The 19,930-nt window shown below is 39.1% G+C and overlaps 1 protein-coding gene across 1 annotated transcript in view; it reads left to right on the forward strand.

The window, feature by feature from the left end:
- The window catches only part of DOCK4 (dedicator of cytokinesis 4), a 931,895-nt gene that overhangs the window by 868,160 nt on the left and 43,805 nt on the right, over positions 1-19,930 (forward strand). Inside the window, exons 42-43 of the mRNA XM_058189675.1 lie at positions 9,776-9,952; positions 14,124-14,207. Coding sequence (XP_058045658.1) covers positions 9,776-9,952; positions 14,124-14,207 — 261 coding nt within the window. The remainder of the gene's footprint in view (positions 1-9,775; positions 9,953-14,123; positions 14,208-19,930) is intronic.

The raw sequence follows: 19,930 nt of genomic DNA on the forward strand, positions 1-19,930 counted from the left end.
TGGGGCTCCCCTTGAAGAGCACCAGGAGGCTCCAGCTAGTCCAGAATGCGGCTGCACGGGTGATAGAGGGAGCACCACGTTGCTTCCATATAAAACCTCTCCTGCGCAACCTGCACTGGCTGCCGGTAGTCTTCCAGTTGCAATTCAAGGTGCTGGTTATCACCTTTAAAGCACTCCATGGCTTAGGACCGGGCTATTTACGAGACCGCCTGCTGCCACCGATAGCCTCCCATCGACCTGTGCGCTCCCACAGGGTGGGCCTTCTCAGGGTGCCATCGACCAAACAATGCCGGTTGGCGGTCTCCAGGGGGAGAACCTTCTCTGTGGCGGCACCTGCCCTTTGGAATGAGCTGTCTCCGGGGTTGTGCCAACTCCCCGACCTCTGGACCTTCAAACGCGAACTTAAGACCTTATTATTTCACCGTGTGGAACTGGCTTAAGCGAAATTTTTTAAATGAAGATTTTAATGGGTTTTATGTCGGTCTATGACCGTTTTAGTTTGATTCAGCCTATTGTAATTTGGTTTTTACTTTTGCTTTTAAATTTGTGTTTGTATTTTGTGTCAGTTTTAAATATGGCTGTAAACCGCCCTGAGTCCTCCGGGAAAAGGGCAGTATAAAAATTAAATTATAAATAAATAAAAATATAAATGATTATAAATTTGAAACAATTTAAAAATGACATTATCTGTTTACAAGAAACACATATTAGATCTTTAGATCAGAAATATTTGATAAACTCAAAACTGGGAGTACATTTTGTTGCCTCCTCTTTGGAAAAAAAAACGGTTTAGTTATATATATAAAGAAGGGTATATCAGCAAAATTAATTGAGGTGGATAAGCAAGGAAGATACATTGCTATTGAACTTTTGTTGGAGGGAAAGAAGACATTATTAATAAGAGTTTATGCTCCGAATCAACAACAAGAATTTTTTTTCCAAGTTTTTATATAAAAGAATAGTATTTTGGGATTATAAATCATATATATTAATGGGTGATTGGAATGGTGTGTTGGATACTCGAAAAGACAAAAAAAGTTTAAGGAAGATTTCAAGCCGGGCGAAACTACCAAAGGCTTTTTTTGAAACGATGGAGGACTTGGAATTAAGAGATATTTGGAGAGAACATAATACAGAAGAGAGGGATTTTACCTTCTTTTCTGACAGGCATCAATCATTTTCGAGGATTGATTTTATTTTGATTTCTAATGATTTGTACTCCAGAATGAAGAAGACGAAGATTTGTTCAAGAACTCTATCTGATCATAGTCCGGTTTGGATTGAATTTGATCGGGAAAAGGAGGCTAGGAGATCATGGAGGTTGAATGAGAATTTGTTTAAATATGAACAAAATGTAAATGAATGTAAAAAGCAAATGAAAGAATTTTTTATTATGAATATGAAAAAAGAGACATCTATAGAGATGATTTGGGACGCTAGTAAAGCTTATATGAGAGGAAATCTTATACAAATGAACATTAACTATAAAAATAAACTGCAGAAAAAGAAAAAGGAATTGGAAGAGGAAATTAAAAAGAAAGAACAGTTATTGATAAATAGCCCAGGAAATAGTAAAATAAAAGAATCAATAAATATATTAAGAAGTCAGTTTAACATGTTGATGGCAGATCAAGTAGCAATTAATTTACAATATGTAAAACATAATACGTTCAATAATGCTAACAAGCCAGGAAGATGGCTTGCCTATTTAATAAGGAAAAAACAGAAATCATGAACGATTGATAAAATAGAATATAGGGGCAAGGAAGTGTATCAAAAGAATTTGATTAAAAAAGCGTTTTTAGAGTATTATACAAAGTTATATACTAGGGATATGATTGATGATACAGAGATAGAAAGATATTTACAACAACAAGATATTTGTGAGCTTACAGAAAATCAAAGGAGAGAATTGAATCAATTAATTACTTCAGAGGAAATTTTGTTAGCAATTAAGCAGCTTAAAATCGGTAAAGCACCAGGTACAGATGGTTTAACAGCTGTTTATTATAAAAATTTACAAAATGAGATGGTTGAACCACTTAAAGAGTTATTTAATAAAATTCAAATGGGAGGGGATGTTCCCCCTTCATGGAGGACAGCTTTTAATTTCGTTAATACCGAAGGAAGATCGAGATGGTATTAAAGCAGAGAATTATAGGCCTATATCACTTTTAAATACTGATTACAAGATATTTGCCAAGATACTTGCTAATAGATTAATGCCAGTGATGAATCAAATAATTCATAATGATCAATCAGGATTTATTAAGGGTGGGCACATGAGATATAATGTGAGGCAAAATGTAAATTTACTTGAATATTTGGAACGAAACAACCAAGTCTCAGCGGCATTCCTTTTTTCGGGACGCTGAAAAAGCCTTTGACAGATTGGATTGGCAGTTTTTGTTTAAAGTAATAGAAAAAATGCAATTTGGGGATTATTTTATCCATGCAATTAAAGCAATATAGCAGAAGCAAACAGCACAAATAATAGTAAATGGTGGGTTAACAGAAACCTTTAAAATTGGGAAAGGGACGAGACAGGGATGCCCCTTTCTCTTATTACTTTTTATTTTAACTTTAGAAATTCTTTTGAATAAAATATGTGGTTCCGATCGAATAAAGGGAATTAGAATTAAACATCAAGATTATAGATTAAGAGCTTTTGCAGGTGACTTGGTTGTTACTGTATCTCAACCAATATATTCAGCTACTGATTTAAAAGAAATAATTGGTCAGTATGGTAAAGTATCTGGATTTAAGGTGAATCAGCAAAAGACAAAGATGATAACTAAAAATATGAACATACAACAAAAAGAAGAGTTAGAAAGAACTACGGGTTTTGAAATCGTTAAAAAGGTTAAATATTTAGGAATATATATTACAGCTTCAAATGTCAAATTATACAAAAATAATTATGAGGTATTGTGGCAGAAGGTATGGAAAGAAATGGAGAATTGGAAGAAGTTACAACTATCCTTGTTGGGAAGAATAGCAGCTATAAAAATGAATGTTTTGCCCAGGTTTCTATTTTTGTTTCAAATGATACCGGTACTTAAGAATGATATCAAATTACAGGAATGGCAAAAGGGGGTTAATAATTTTGTATGGATGGGCAAAAAACCAAGAATAAAATTAAAAATAATGCAGGACACAAGGGAAAAGGGGGTCTTAAAATGCCTAATTTAAAATTGTATTATGAAGCAGTTGTCTTATCATTAATTACTGATTGGATTAATTTAACTGAGGAAAGAGTTTTGAATATAGAAGGTTATGGTTTGTTATATGGGTGGCATGCCTATTTATTATATGATAAGAAAGCTGATAAGATATTTAAAAATAATATAATTAGAAATGCATTATTGAGGGTCTGGAGGAAATATCAATATAAATTAGATGGAAAGATTCCAATATGGGCAATCCCGAGACACATGATAGAAAATATAAATATATATCAAAAGATGGAGGTAGTTACTTATAAAGAACTCCTTTGTATGGAAAAGGGGGAATTACAATTAAAATCCAGAGAAAAGATGGGGGAAGAAGGGAAAAATTATACATGGTTTCAATATTGACAATTACAAGCTAGATGGAAATTAGACCAAAAAATAGGTATTAAGCAAACTGAGGATAATTTGTTAAAACAAATGAGAGAACAAGGTCAACAGCATATTAAGAGGTTGTATAATGTATTAGTAGAAATAGACTCAGAGACTGAATTGGTTAAGGATTGTATGATTAAGTGGGCACAAAATTTTCAGCAACCAATAATGTTGGAAACTTGGGAAAGAATTTGGGTGAGGAATGTGAAATTTACACAAGCGCAAAATATGAGAGAAAATTTTTATAAGATGTTTTATAGATGGCATTTAGACCCCAAAAAGTTGTCATGTATGTATCCTAATGTACAGGCTAAATGTTGGAGATGTGATTGTGAAGATGCCACTTATTACCATATATGGTGGACTTGTAAAAAAGTTAAAGCATTTTGGATTAAAGTATGGTGGATCATGCAGAACATTCTGAAAAAGATTAAGTTTACTCCACAGTTCTTTCTACTAGGAATAATTATGGATTGTACAGTTATAGAGACTAAATTGATTTTGAACTTAATAACAGCCGCAAGACTTTTGATTGCTCAATATTGGAAGAAAGAAGAATTACCTACCATTGAAGAATGGACACTCAAAGTATCAAATCTGGCAGAAATGGCAAAAATTTCTGCTTATTTGAAAGACTATACACAAGAAAGATATATTTTAGAATGGAAAATGTGGATTGATTATATTCAAAATAAGTATCAGATAAAAAAATCGAATAGCATATGAGTAAATTTAGGAAATATTTTGTATTAGATATATTTTTGAAGGAGAGGGGAATTGAGAGTGTGATTATGTGTGGAGCGACTAGAGATTTTAATTTAAGATTTATTTTGCATTATGATTGTTAATTTTGATACCCTGCATTTTGTTCTGGGAAGTCAGGGGGGGGTAATGGGGAGGGGAACGGGGGGGGGTTGAGGGTAGAGGATGGAGTGATGGTTAATGTACAGGGATTATTGAAGATATATAAATATAATTAATGTAAGGTCGGGTCTGCCCAGCTACCATTTTAGAATGGTGGGGAGGGAGAAAGGAGGAGAGAATAGGAGGTAGGAAAGAGGAGAAGAGGGGGAGAAGAGGGAGAAGAGGAAAGAAGAGGGGTAGAAGAGGGAGAAGGAAGGTATAGGGTGGAGGGAGAAGAGGATGTAGATAAGAGAAGGGGAGGAAGGTCTGGAAAGTAGAAGAAGATAGAAGAGGGAAGAGAGTTAAAAGGAGGGGGTGGTGACTGGGCAAGCCTGACTAATTGTATATGACTGTACATTGGATGAGTTGTTGGATATGAATGTAAAAATAAAACTTTTTTTTTTAAATCAAGACGTTTATTGACCATTAAACAGAGTGTATATAGTGTTTCATAGTTCAGCTAACATATGTGTCACTTCATCATTGGCTAATATTATCTCCAAGACACAACAATTGGTTAGTTATTAACTTCTGCTTTCAGGCGGATAAGCATGCGTGCAAGGAAGATAAGAATAACGGATGTTCCATTCTATTGCATACATACTTTGGTTATCTATAGATTTAGAAGCTTGTATTTGTAAGCTTATTCCCTTGTACTTTGCTTGTACCTTTGTACTCTTCTGGGAACATTACTTATCTGAGGTTTGCCATCCAAGATAAGAATGCCGCCCGCATTCATTTCCGTACAACACGTACGAAGTACAAACCCTACAACAACCCTTAGGGATCACAGAAAAGGAAGTGCAAGATCTATTTCACAGACAAAAGCCAGGAAAAGCTCCAGGCCCAGACAAGATAACTCCTTCTTCCTTAAAAGTCTGTGCTGACCAATTGGCCCACATCTTCACCCAAATCTTCAATAAATCACTAGAGATGTGCTGTGTTCCTTCTTGCTTCAAATGCTCTACTATCATCCCAGTGCTGAAGAAGCCCACCATCAAGGAACTGAATGACTGGCTTCCGGTGGCGCCACCTTCTTCGCTGAGTTCCTAATTAAGGAGCTCCGTACTGAACTTCGTAAAAGCCAGGAAAACACCGGCTTTAATCTCCTTCCCTAGATGAAAGGGAAAGATAAGAGCTGCGGGGGTGTGGTATTTATTTATTTATTTATTTATTTTTCGTACTTTTATACCGCCCTATCTCCCTAAGGACTCAGGGTGTACAGCCATATAAAAAACACATAAATATACAAAGTAAAACATTCATCTAAAAAACTTATTATAAAGGCCAAATATTTAAAATAGACATATAAATAATAAAACCCAATTTAAAACCAAATCTAAAATTTAGACATTTAAAAAAAAAAAAAAAGACCTCCCGAGGGGCTTTGTTTTTTATTAAGCAGAGCCTTGAGGGTCGAGAGTCCCATAAATAATCCTGCCAAGCTCCGACTTCAGTGCGTGCCTTCAAAAGCAGGAAAAGAAGAAAGTGTCCATCTCTGCTAATTGTCTTATCTTTATGGATTTCTATAAGCAGACGGAATGAGCACAAGTGAACAACTACTGGATTGCAAGTATTTTTGATTTCCTGACTTCTACCCTTTTAAAAAGAGAAACTTTTTTTCTTTGTTTTAACTGACTCTTTAAGATGGCGCCTGAAAGGGAGTGAAAGTGAAGAATGGAATTCTAAACAGCCTGTGTAACTAAGAAGCTAAGAAATGTTATGTGTGGATTCTAATGAAGTGAAGTGAGCTCTCCTATACTTAAAGGGGAAAAAAGAAGTTTCTAGACTTATATTTTGTGAATTTTTAAAAACTGAAATGGCTATTAAACCACCTAAGACTGGGGGTAGAAGGGGTTCTGAACCAGCTTTAGAAGATTTGATTAAAGAACAAGGGAAGTCTTTGAAGAAAAGTTTAAGGAGATAATAGATAATAATGAGAAAATAAGAGAGGAAATAAAAGAGAATAATAAAAAAATAAGAGAAGATATTTTGATGGCTTTCCAAGCTTTGGCAAAAAGACTGGAGGTGGTGGAGGAGGAGGTGCAAGAAATTGCTCAGTCAAATCAGCAAATAGAAAATAGAATGGGGGGAATGCAAATTAAATTGGACAAAAATGAAGATCAAGTGGTGGTGATGCAGTATAGAATGATGGAAGGAGCTCTGAGAATTAGGGGCTTGAATGAGGAGAAAGGGGAAGACTTAAAAAAATTTTTATCAGAAGCTCTGGCTGAATTTATTGAACTTGATCCACAAGAGGTTGCTTATCAAATTGACAAAATTTATAGAGTTAATTCCTGGATTGCTAGGCAGAAGAAACTTCCTAGAGACATTGTGGTTTATTTTTTGAAAAGAACAGTGAGAAATCAAATTTTGCAAGTTGCATTTCAGAAAAACTTGAAAATAGGAGAACAGGAGCTGAAGGTTTTGAAAGAGATTCCTCCCAAGATGTTAAGGGATAGAAAGGACTTTACATTTTTTACACAAGAACTTAAGAAATACCAGATTCAATTTAGATGGGAGGTTCCAGTTGGTTTGACAGTGTATTATCAAGGAAGGAGATATCGTATTGATACAGTGCTTAAGGCCAAAGATTTTCTTTCCACCGTGCTGAAACTTGAAGTAGAAATAATAGAAAAAAGAATTCAAGATACTCAAATGGGTGTGGAAGCTGAGGTGATTCCAGTGATGTTACCATCTGAGGAACAACCACAAGAACAAAGACTGACGAGGGGAGCCCTTAAGCGTAAAGAAAAGGAGCAACAAACTCAAAGTAAAGTTCAGGATTCTGCTACAGAAGTGGTGGGAGGAGCACGGCCGAAGATACGGGAGGACGATCTTCAGCTGATCACTCCAAAGCTTCAGCAGGCCAGTAATGGCAAATAAAATCTTGACCTGGAATGTCAATGGTTTGAATTCAGCTCAGAAGAGAAGAAAAATATTTCATTATTTGAAACAATTTAGAAATGATGTAATTTGCTTACAAGAAATGCATATTAAACGATCAGATCAAAAGTACTTAATAAACTCAAAGTTAGGTAAACATTTTGTTGCCTCTGCTTTGGACAAAAAACATGGCATAGTGGTTAATTTGAGAAAAGATATACACACTTGTAAGTGGATCATAAGCTTTCTAACAAACAGGAAGCAGTAGGTGAAGCTAAGCAGAATCACATCAGATACCTGTACAATTAGCACAGGGCCCCCTCAAGGCTGTGTGCTCTCCCTATTTCTCTTCTCTCTGTATACCAATGACTGCATTTCTAATGATCCATCTGTTAAACTACTTAAGTTCGCAGATGACACAACAGTGATCGGTCTCATTTGAGACAATGATGAATCTGCATACAGACTGGAGGTTGAACAACTAGCCTCGTGGTGTGACCGGAACAATTTGGAACTGAACACACTCAAAACTGTCTTGTTGGTTCGGTTCTGCGACCCAACAAGACAGACACAGATTTCAGAGGATAATTAGAACTGCAGAAAAAACAATTGCTACCAACCTGCCTTCCATTGAAGACCTGTATACTGCACGAGTCAAAAAGAGGGCTGTGAAAATATTTACAAACCCCTCACATCCTGGACATAAATTGTTTCAACTCAAAATGACGCTACAGAGCACTGCACACCAGAACAACTAGACACAAGAACAGTTTTTTCCCGAACGCCATCACTCTGCTAAACAAATAATTTCCTCAACACTGTCAAACTATTTACTAAATCTGAACTACTATTAATCTTCTCATCGTTCCCATCACCCATCTCCTTCCACTTATGAGTGTATGACTGTAACTTTGTTGCTTGTATCCTTATGATTTATATTGATATTGTTTCCTGATTTCTTATTTGTACCCTATGACTATCATTAAGTGTTGTACCTTATGATTCTTGATGAACGTATCTTTTCTTTTATGTACATTGAGAGCTTATGCACCAAGACAAATTCCTTGTGTGTCCAATCATACTTGGCCAATAAAAAATTCTATTCTATTCTATCTGTTCAGACTGTTGAAACGCTCAACATTTAATAACAAGCATTCATTTATAAATGTGGTGAATTGGTACTTGAATTGTAACTATGTAATTAGGACTGATATAATTATATTTTTTTAGTATGGCTCATTGAATGGTTATGAGAAGCTATTGAAACAAATTATGTGAATAAATAACAAAATATATTCATAACATCTGGAGGTTCTATATAATTAAAATGTCACAGTTATTTTTATAAATTTTGGCTACAGATAAATGTTCAACAGTAGACACTTCTGTATTTTAACATGGCCATATGGTTATAATGATGAGACTTGTGGATAACTTACTTGGGGAAAGGTTTCTCTCACAATTCTTCAGTTTGTGGTTAGGGTTCATATGTGGCACCAGACCTAAACATCCTCAACCTTGTTTGAGAGTTTAGATTTGACTTTTCCCTTAAATATTTGGAGCTGGTTGAGTGGAATTCCTTTTTGGTTGTTTTTATGATGGTGTTTGATCACCATTTGATATTCTGCACTTCACATTTATATTTTGTGCATGTTAAATACGGGGTGGAATGGGATTTAATTTATTATTATTATTTTTGATATGGTATGTTGCCCAGAGTCACTTGTTTGAGTTGGATGGCTTTATAAATCTATTAAGTAAGTACAATAAATAAACCAATCAGCCAAATGTTATAAATAAAAATACAAATTAATAAATGATTTGTTCATCAAATGAGATTAAAATGAACTGTGTGCTTCCTGTGATACATGAATGCAGTTGAAATTTCAAAGCTATCTTCCCATTTCTAGTTATATGTAACTTTCATCTGCTTACATACAGTAGAAGTTAAAGTGCAAACTTTTCCCAAATTGGATTTATATGCTACCACTTAAAATTTATTGGTATTATTGGAACTGACTTGTGAACAATTTATTCAGAAAAGGAAAAAAACACAATAGCTGCACTGGATTAGGAAAAATCCTATTCACTGTAACATTTATGCATAATGAGCTACTTTAAAATAATAATTTGGTAATTTGTACTCCCTCCAAGTTTTAAGAACTTATACCAATTGGTAATCATAAATTACATTCATAATTATAAAAACCATAAAAACTGCTAGAATTTAAAGAATTTAATAATACTAGTATTTTCAACAAGAAAATCTCAGAATGACAGGCTATGAAATAGCTTGAAAATCAGCATATATTGTTGTGACTTTCAGGTGCAAATCAGCCTTCCTTGTTTTTATTTTTGCCATTTTTGTTAACTATGTCTAGGTGGAAATGAGCCCATTGGAGAATGCTATTGAAGTATTGGAAAATAAAAACCAGCAATTAAGGACGTTGATCAGTCAGTGTCAGACTCGACAGATGCAGAATATCAATCCACTTACAATGTGTTTGAATGGTGTAATTGATGCAGCAGTTAATGGGGGAATTGCCAGGTATCAAGAAGTAAGTGTCATTCCATATGTGTTGGGGTTAGGTTGCATTCTTGTTTCAGTATCCCAAATACTAGTTGCTAAGGTGCATTAGTAGAAAACTGTTGTAGCTTTATAGCTTTAGCTTTCAGTTGTCCATTAGCTTTTATAGAATATTATTAAGTATTATATTTGTCTTCATCCTTGCCAATACTTTTTTTTATTCTCTTATTCTCCCAATTCACTAAATCTAATTTAGGTAAATACTAATGTTTTATTTAAATTTATTGTTATATTAACTACAAATAATTAAAATCTGAATGGCTAATATTTCAATTGATTTTCAAATCTGCAATATTTATTATACAGGTAGCCTTTGTTTAACAATCCTACCAGGGGTTGGAATCTCATTCATTAAGTGAAGCAGTCATTAAGTGAGATGTCCATATGACTCCTTTGCTCAATGATTGCAATCCTGGCACTCTTTATTGCAATTATTAAGTGATCTTCTTGGTTGGGAAAGAACTGCCTGCTAAAACATTTCAACTGCACACAAAGCTGAAATCCTCTTTGGACACAGCTCTGAGAGTGAAAAGTCTGCCTGCTGGGGATTTCAGTTCCTAGGAAATCACCTTTTGCTCTCAAACATTCCTACAGCCCACCAAAGTATTTCCCCCCCACACCTATGCATGGAAGGAAATCTTTTGTGGGGCAGTCAGAACAGAGCTGAAATTCTGAAGATTTTAGTTCCATTCCTGTAACCCCTCAAAAAAAAATGTCAATTCACCTCCATAGCCTCTGCTTGCAACATTCCTGCTGACTTCCCCATTGACTTTTTGAGGAAGTGAGCAGAGAAGATTGCAAATGGTGATCACAGATCATTGGGGAGTGGGGGGTGGGGTGGAAGCTTAGCAATATCCTAAGTGTAGACCAATCACCAAGCACCCAGAATATGATCCTGTGACTTTGGGGGATGGTGCAATGTTTTGCAATGCTTAGAAGTGCTTTATAAGCCACAGAGCACACTTTTCAAAGTTGTTGTTAATTTGACTTATCATTAAATGAGAACTACCTTTATGCTTTTAAATTCTTTCTTTAAGAGGCTCAGAACAAGTACACTATATTATGCTTCTGTTTCCCCATGATTATCAAAACAATTCTGAGAGCATTAGACTGAGGAAGTTATGAATTTCTACGTATACTCAGACTTGAATATTTTTCTACCAAGTATAGTATTCTAATTATTATACTATTCTTTTATTACTATTGTTTTAGCTTTTTCTATGTGTAAAATAACATTGTGAGAATACACTTTTGCTATGTCATCATGCGATGTAGTATGTTGCATGCATTGGCAACATTTATTTTTTATTTATATGCCACCTTTATTATTTTTACAAATTACTCAATGTAATGAACATATTTTTAAATGTTTTTTTTATTTTTTTACAAATATATCAATGTGTGAACAGTGTGGCACCTACAACTAAAACTAGAATTATTCATAGTTATTACATTCAATCAACATTATAGTCCAAGAACTATTTATTCAGTCCTTAAGTTGCCCTTCAAGGAGTGTACTAATCACAACTCTTTATATCCCATAGGTATGCAATCAATTCCATTTAAATAGTCCCAGAGTATATCCAAAGCCTCTTTACAGGTTCAATCTTCTAGCATAACATTCAGTGGTCCCTTTAATTAGATAGCTTCCTTATTTTTGTATTTGAGTCTCCAGTAGTCATGGGGTAGAGTTAGGGATAATCCAGTAAATTTTTTCACAGTCCTTCATATAGGTATTTCCAAACTTATAATTTTTCTTTTTCCTTTAAATTTCAATATTGTCAATAGTCAATCATCATTTTAGTTACAAATCCATGATAAAAGCCAAATAAGTTTTGTAAATAAATGATTCCAACATTTTAAAATGCCTTCCCAGTACCACATCTTCCCAGTTTAAGAGTCCACTTTTCTGTATGTTTCAAAATTTATTATTCTTCTCTCTTATGCCTTTTACTTCCAGTCTGGTATTTTCTCAGAATGCTTAGATACAGCTTTAACAAATAATTCTGAGCCAACAGGTCTAAATTATTCCTTGGGGTTAAATTTAAGGCTAAATGAAATCCTCTCCTCTAGTTCCAGTCACAGTTCACCTACTTCACTCCAACAGCAGTCTTAGTTGTTCTTTGGTTGTCTCAGCTTTGTGGCAGCCATCTTTAGGCTGCCTCTTCTCGTTGTGGCTGAGAGGGAAAAGAAGCCCTGGGTCAGACAGGAGAGCTGCAACTCTCTGCAACCTCATAGGGTGCCCCTCTTTGCTTCACTGCTCCTGCAAGGTGGCTTTGGCTCCTCTCGGAACCCACAAACAGGGAGATTTCAGCACAGGGAACGTGGAGTACTGTTCCTTGTGTCTGATACCACCGTGACATCAACCAAAAGTTGAATCAATGTAATGAACATATTAAACACCACCCATTTTCCCCACAACAACAACCCTGTGAGGTGGGTTGGGTTGAAAGACAATACTGGTCCAAAGTCACCCAACTGTCTTTAATTTTTATTAACCATGCTGCTTAGGACAAAATCAAATGTCAGCGTGGGGGAAGATAAACTGGAGGGCAAAGTGGAGCTCTCATTTTCTGGTAGATAAATATTAATTTCTGCTACAGATATGGGCCCATGAATTTGCAGTTCCCATACTGAATGATAGAGTGTAGAGAATTCTGAATTTTCTTTTTCTTGTAATTCTATGGTAAGCCTATCCATTTCTGCACAATCATATACTTTTTGGATAATCAGACTCTCTGGTGGTATGCTACTGTGTTTCCAATATTGTGTGAACGCAATCCTCATCGCTGTTAGTATGTATAAAGTCAAATATCTTGTGTTTTGTTTTTTTTTATAAAGTTTTATCTTAAGCATTCCCAAGATAAATGTTTCCAGGTTCAGCTCAATTTCGCATTTTGTTATATCCTGTAACTATCCCTGTATCTTGACCCAGTACTTTATCACCTTGGGGCGAGAAGATTCAGAATACTATGCGGTCTCCGAAAATTGGTACACATGGACAAGCAATAGAAATAGAAAATAAAATATATATGGCTATAGATGATTAGATTTGTATAATGTATATAGAAATTATATGGAAGGTAGATCCGAAATATACAATGTCACAGTTCTGTTGAATATGCACTAATGTTATGAAAAAAGAAAATTGTAATAAAAATAAAAGAAAAAAAAGAAAAAGAAAGAGTGCAGAGAAGAGCAACAAAGATGATTCAGGACTGGAGATTAAAACATATGAAGAATGGTTGCATGAATTGAGTGTGTCTAATGAAAACAAGGAACAGGGGTGACATGATAGCAGTGTTCCAATATTTAAGGGGCTGCCACAAAAAAGGGAGGATCAACCTAAAGACAAGAAGCAATGCATGGAAACTATTTAAGAACAGAACCAACCTGGAACTAAGGAGAAATTTCCTGACAAAACAATTTATCAGTGGAACAATTTGCCTCCAGAAGTTGTAGGCGTTCCAGCACTAGAGGATTTTAAGAAGAGATTGCACAACCAAAATGTATAGGGTTTCTTGCTTGAGCATGGGGTTGTACTAGTAGACCTCCAAGGTCACTTCCAACACTGTTATTCTTGTATTCTATTATTTTAAAAATGCATTGATTTTGATAATTCCAAAATATGAAAGTCTTCCCCTTTGATGTAGCTTTATTTATTTATTTATTTATTTTGTCACAATATATGTAAGTATCATACAGAAAGGTTATATAGTATATAAACATATATATGAGTAAATATTAGGAGATATAAGCATATATATATATATATAGGAAGAAGAAAAGAAAAACAATAAGATTTTTTAACAACGTTACCATATTTATTTACTGTTTTATCAATGTATACATTTTATCAATTCATGACATATAACTCTGATGTAAGGGACCTCTAGCTAGATTTCCTAGATTTCAAAATAGCTCATAAAACATGATTCCATGTAATTTAATAAGAATTTTGCAGATTTTTGTATAATTCAAGCAATTTAAACAGATACTGATAGAACTTAGTGCATCCATAGATGGTCTAAATAATAGTCAAGATAATGTTAGAGAAATAGGATTTTTCTATAATACATGTATTATAGGCATAACTTTGAAATAACATAGATGACTTTGTGCAATGATTGTGTTCTTCTCAGGCATTCTTTGTGAAGGAATATGTTCGGAACCATCCAGAGGATGGAGAAAAGATCACATGCTTAAGAGAACTGATGCTTGAGCAGGTAAAAGAAAATTCAAGCAAGCTGCTTTCAATCAACAGAGCTGGCATATACCTAGGAAAAAGCATTACATTTTAGCAATTTTCCAATCAGATTCCTTTGAGGATTTTTCAAGTATTTAGAAGGACTGGACAGAGAAGCAAACTAAGAGTTACTGATAACAAGATTTTAAAAGACTATCTCTTTGATGTTAAGAAGAGGTGGCTAAACAGATAGGATTTTGCTCTCCATATCTGTATATGCCTCACTGCAATAATAATCTAAATGTATTGTAAGGAAATAGGGATAAACAGCAAATAAATTACATCTGCCTTAGTGCAGGTAGAAAAGAAGAAATAAAGTTGTGATTTTATGTATAATCCTACAATTTTAATTTTTTCTTCTTTTAAAATTGATAATGAAATATTTAAACTAGAAAATTGTTGGAATTTATTATTGTGTGTGCTAATTTGTGCTGGGTTTCACACATGGTCATTTTCTTTGTATGGAGCTCAGAATAGCCAGTAGCACTCCTTGAACACTGTTATCAAAAGAGAGGCAACTAAATAGATAGAACTCATAATACAATTAATCCTTGTTTAATGACCCTAATTGGGACAAGAATTTCCATTGCTAAGTGAAGTGGTCATTAGGTGAAAAAACATGTGATTGCATTACTTAGCAACAGCAGTTCTGGTATTTCTAGTTGTGATTGTTAGGTCAGGACTCTCTCATCAGGGTCTAAGACCATGATGATGAACCTATCGCATGCGTGCCACAGGTGACATGTGGAGCCATTTCTGCGGGCACACAAGTCGTCACCCTAGATCAGCTCCACCACGTATGCGTGCACACCTCCTGCCAGCCAGCTGATTTTTAGTACTGTTGTGTCTGCGCCCCCCCGAGCCGGGCCTGCTGCCAGAAAGTGACTTGGACAGTGAGGGGGAAGGGCCATCAGGACTTACCTCGGGAGCACCGGCTTGTCTGGCTCAGCTCCAGGAGCCAGAAACAGGCCAGGTGGAAGAGATAATGAGGCCTCCATTCCCTGACTCTTCCCCCGCCCCAGGCCATGCCTGCAGACCCAGCTGACGGCAATCAGGCTTGGTTTCGTAGGCAGGAGAGAAGGGAACAACAGAAGCAAGGGTGGGGCAGGCCTAGGAAGTGCTGAGTCATGGAGCCACTCCCCACAGGATATAAAAGGCAGCCAGAGCTGCTGTGTCTCTTCGTAACAGGCAGATCCACTGATTAAGAGCTGAAGTTTGTTTCTAGGTGACTCATCAGCGTCGTGGAAGATAACGGAGGCTCTTGGCAGACACTGGCTATTCCGCTGCCAGAGCTGATAGTGACGGCTAATTAAGCCATCATTCGGACGAAGGCGAGGAAGGACAGAACAAATACTCTGCCGCATACATGGGAGTTGCTTGTGCATACCCATGCCACCATGCCCCTCCCAGGAGTCTCCACGTGGTCCATTTTTTTTAATTAAAAAGTTTTACAAAGTTTTTGCAAGTTCTCCCACCCCTCCTTCAGCCTCTCCCCCTTCCCCCCTCCCCCCTTTCCCCAATCCCCCCACCCCGGACTTTCCGGAGCAAAATACAGGATATAACATTTAAGAATCATAAACTAGACTACACTAACTATCCATAGGCTCCCCAACCATTTCTATAGATGTACCCCTATACATGTTCATAAGAAAAAATTCTTTCATTTCTCTTTTACATTCCTTTACATTTTCTTCATATCTAAACACATTTTCATTTAACCTCCAAGCCTTATACACTGTAAGCCGCCCTGAGTCTTCGGAGAAGGGCGGGGTATAAATGTAAACAAAAAAAAAAAAGATCTCCTAACTCCCTTTTCCTGATCAAATTCCACCCATACCGGGCTATGATCAATCAAGGTTCTTGAACATATCTTTGTCTTCTTTACCCTAAAAAGAAAATCAGTAGAAATTAATATAAAATCAATCCTAGAGAAAGATTGGTGTCTGTCAGAAAAGAAAGTAAAATCTTTTTCTTCAGCATTCCGTTCTCGCCAGATGTCTCTCAACTCCAAATTTTCAATCATATCAAAAAAGGCTTTAGACAATTTCGCATGACTTGAAATATTTTGAGAAAGACCTTTCTTATCTTTTCGAGTATCCAATACTCCATTCCAATCACCCATTAATACACACAATTTATAATTCCACTGTATTATTTTGGTATTATTTTGGTGGCCCATTTTGAATGCCAGGTAAGTACAGTGCTCGTGCAAAGCTCTGGGAGGGCAAAAAACAGACCAGAAATCTGGAAATGGGCAATTTCCAGCCTGCGGAGGGCCTCTGGAGGGCTGGAGAAGACTGTTTTCACCTTTCTGGAGGCTCCAGAAAAGCCTATGGAGCCTATGGACGGTGAAAAACAGGCCTACCAGAAGTCCGGAAGTGTATTTCCAGCCTCCGGAGGCTTCAGGGAGGCCTGCTAGGCCCAAAACAGGGCATGGGGGGGGTGTCGCACATGCATGTGTGGGGGGTGGGGGAGCACAGCGGGATCGCACATGCCTGCGCAGGAGGACGGGGCAGCATGGGAGAGATTGCATGCGCAGGGGGCAGTACGTGTATCGAGGGTATTGCATTATGGGTGTGGGCACATGTGTGCGATAACATGAGGAAAAAAAGTTTAGCCATCACTGGTTTAAGACCTTCAGGCCCACCTTGGCATGCCTCCTTCACCTCAAGCCAGCTGCCTCAGCCCATTCACAGCCAGCTTTCCTCCTCCACTGGCCCTTCCCCAGCAATTCTGCCTAATCAATGGGCCTCTGGTCCATTGCTCCTTTTATTTATTTATTTATTTATTTATTTTATTACATTTTTATACCGCCCTTCTCCCGAAGGACTCAGGGCGGTGTACAGCCAAAATTAAAACCCACAATATACACAATCAAAACAGAATTTAAAACGAAGCATATTACAAGAGTGGCCGACTTTAAAAAGTTTAAAACCCTGAAAAATTAATAAATAACCCCGGTTAAAATTTAATAAAACTTTTAATCCAGTCCCGCTTGGATTAATAAATGCGTTTTCAGCTCACGGCGAAAAGTCCGAAGATCAGGCACTTGGCGTAAACCAGGGGGAAGTTCGTTCCAAAGCGTAGGGGCTCCAACAGAGAAGGCTCTACCCCTGGGGGCCACCAGCCGACATTGTTTGGCGGACAGCACCCTGAGAAGACCCTCTCTGTGTGAGCGTACGGTCGGTGGGAGGCATGAGGTAACAGCAGGCGGTCCCGTAAGTACCCGGGCCCTAAGCCATGGAGCGCTTTAAAGGTGGTAACCAGAATCTTAAAGCGCACCCGAAAGACCACAGGAAGCCAGTGCAGACTGCATAGTAGTGGTGTTACATGGGAGCAACGAGTGGCTCCCGTTACTACTCGTGCAGCTGCATTCTGGACTAGCTGCAGCCTCCGGGTGCACTTCAAGGGCAGCCCCATGTAGAGAGCATTGCAATAATCCAAACGAGATGTGACCAGAGCATGAGTGACCGTGCATAAGGCATCCCGGTCAAGGAAGGGGCGCAACTGGCGAACCAAGCGTACTTGGTGAAAGGCCCTCCTGGAGACGGGCGCCAAATGATCATCAAACGACAGCTGCCCATCCAGGAGGACACCCAAGTTGCGCACCCTTTCCATTGGGGCCAATAACTTGCCCCCAACAATCAGCTGCGGTTGCAGCTGACAGTACCGGGGTGCCGGCATCCACAGCCACTCCGTCTTGGAGGGATTGAGCTTGGAGGGATTGAGCTTCGGGTCAGCCCATTCACCAAGACACCATTTGTCCTGGGAATTTCGCACCATGGGACAAAAAGGCCAATTGGGTGGCAGGCAGTAATGATGGGGTTGGGAAGAGTGACCAAGGGGGCTGAAATGTGGATATGATTGGTGACAGGTTACTGAAGAGAGCAAGGGGGGGGGAGGCAGGCAGGCAAATAACGCCTATGCGGGGCTCCTGCTGGTGCTGGGCAGGAAAAGCAGGCAAACGCTGCTTGCACAGTGCTCCTGGGGGGCTGGGGAGGGCACAGACAAATGCTCCTGCATATGGCTGGTGCTGGTACTGGGAGGAGGAAGCAGACAAATGCTGCTTGCGCGCTGCTCCTGGGGCGCTGCATAGTGGCAGCAAGGTATCAGCGGTAAACATGGCTGCTGCCAATGTGGGGATGACAAGTGGCATGGCATGTAATGGGGGTGGGGCAATTGAATTTCCTGTTTGGTGTTAAGCCAGAGTGCGGAGGCAATGGATGTGAGAGGGCAATTTGGGAAGTGTTGTGCCTCGTCTGCTTTCCCCGCAGCCGGGCCCGTCTTATCTGCTTCCAAACGCTGAGGAGTGTCCTAACATGCCTCCCGGCCCCAGCCCTGGCTCCATGCCCAGACAGGCCGAGGAAGAAGAAGCGCCCCCAGCCCCCAGCCCTGGCTCCATGCCCAGGCAAACGGAGCAAATAGATCCCTCCCCCTCCCCCACAGCATGTGAGCCTGAGGAAAGTCAATTACCAACAGCTGCAGACTGGAGTGACCCTCGCTTCAGGAGAATTGATAGGCGGCGGCAACAGAAGGAAGGGAGGGGCAGGCCTGGATAAGTGCTGAGTCATGGAGCCACACCCCATGGCCTATATAAAGGATCTGCTTTCTAGCATTCTCTGAGTCAGGCAAAGTCTACCTTATCTTGCTGAAGTCACTTTCTGGTCTCCTGCCCGCCTTGAGAACTTTGCTAGGACTTTGGCAGAGCTGCAGAGGCATGCCTGATTCGGATTTCCCTGACCTGGCCGTCAGCGGAGGAGTGGGACACGACAGGAAGCCCTCTCCCACTGCTGCCTGCCTGTTGCCTGTGGTGGCACCATTTTCACCCCCACCATTGCCTCCACACCTGTCCTCCCCCCCGCCTCTGATCCTGCCTGCCTGTTGCCAAATTGGCAGTTTGGCTGCCCCACCCCATGTGCCAACACCTTTCCACACACACACACACACACACACACACACACACACACACACACACACACTGCAATGTTTGCCTGCTTCTTCCTCCCAGCACCAGCATGAGCCACGTGCAGGCAGCATTTGCCTGCTCCCCCCCAGCCCCCCAGGAGCAGCATGTAAGCAGCATTTGCCTGCGTCCCCCTCCCAACACCAGCACCAGCAATATGCAGGCAGCGTTTGCCTGCTTCCCCCTCCCAGCACCAACACGAGCTGCACGCAGGCAGTGTTTGCCTGACTGCCCCCCCCCTTGCTCTCTTTGGTAACCTGTCACCAATTGCATCCCCCTTCCATCCCTATCTTTGCCATCTACCACCTGATTGGCAGGCGGCTTTTTGTCCTGTGAAGTGAAACTCCTGGTACAAACAGTATCTTGGCGAATGGGCCCAGCCAAAGGGCAAAGGGCAAACGGCCAGAGGCCCATTGGCCAAGGAGAATTGCCGGGGGAGGGCCAGCAGAGGAGGAGAGCTGGCTGTGAATGGGCTGAGGTGGGTGGCTAGAGGTGACAGAAGTGTGGCCAAGGATGGGAGCCTAAAGGTCTCATTCCATCTCATCATTAGACAAGGGACTCATCCTTCCTTGCAGTGCTTGCTTTGGTTTCAGCTCTCCTCACCCAGCTATTTGTGCAATGCCCGGTCCGTGGTTAATAAGGCCCCCCTGATTTGCGATCATATTCGGGGGGAGTCCGTGGACTTTATGGGCATTACGGAGACCTGGCTGGGCGCAGAAGGGGGTGTGCCCCTGGTTGAA

The sequence above is a fragment of the Ahaetulla prasina genome, chromosome 7 (assembly GCF_028640845.1).
Source record: "Ahaetulla prasina isolate Xishuangbanna chromosome 7, ASM2864084v1, whole genome shotgun sequence".
In the NCBI taxonomy this organism is placed as follows: Eukaryota; Metazoa; Chordata; class Lepidosauria; order Squamata; family Colubridae; genus Ahaetulla; species Ahaetulla prasina.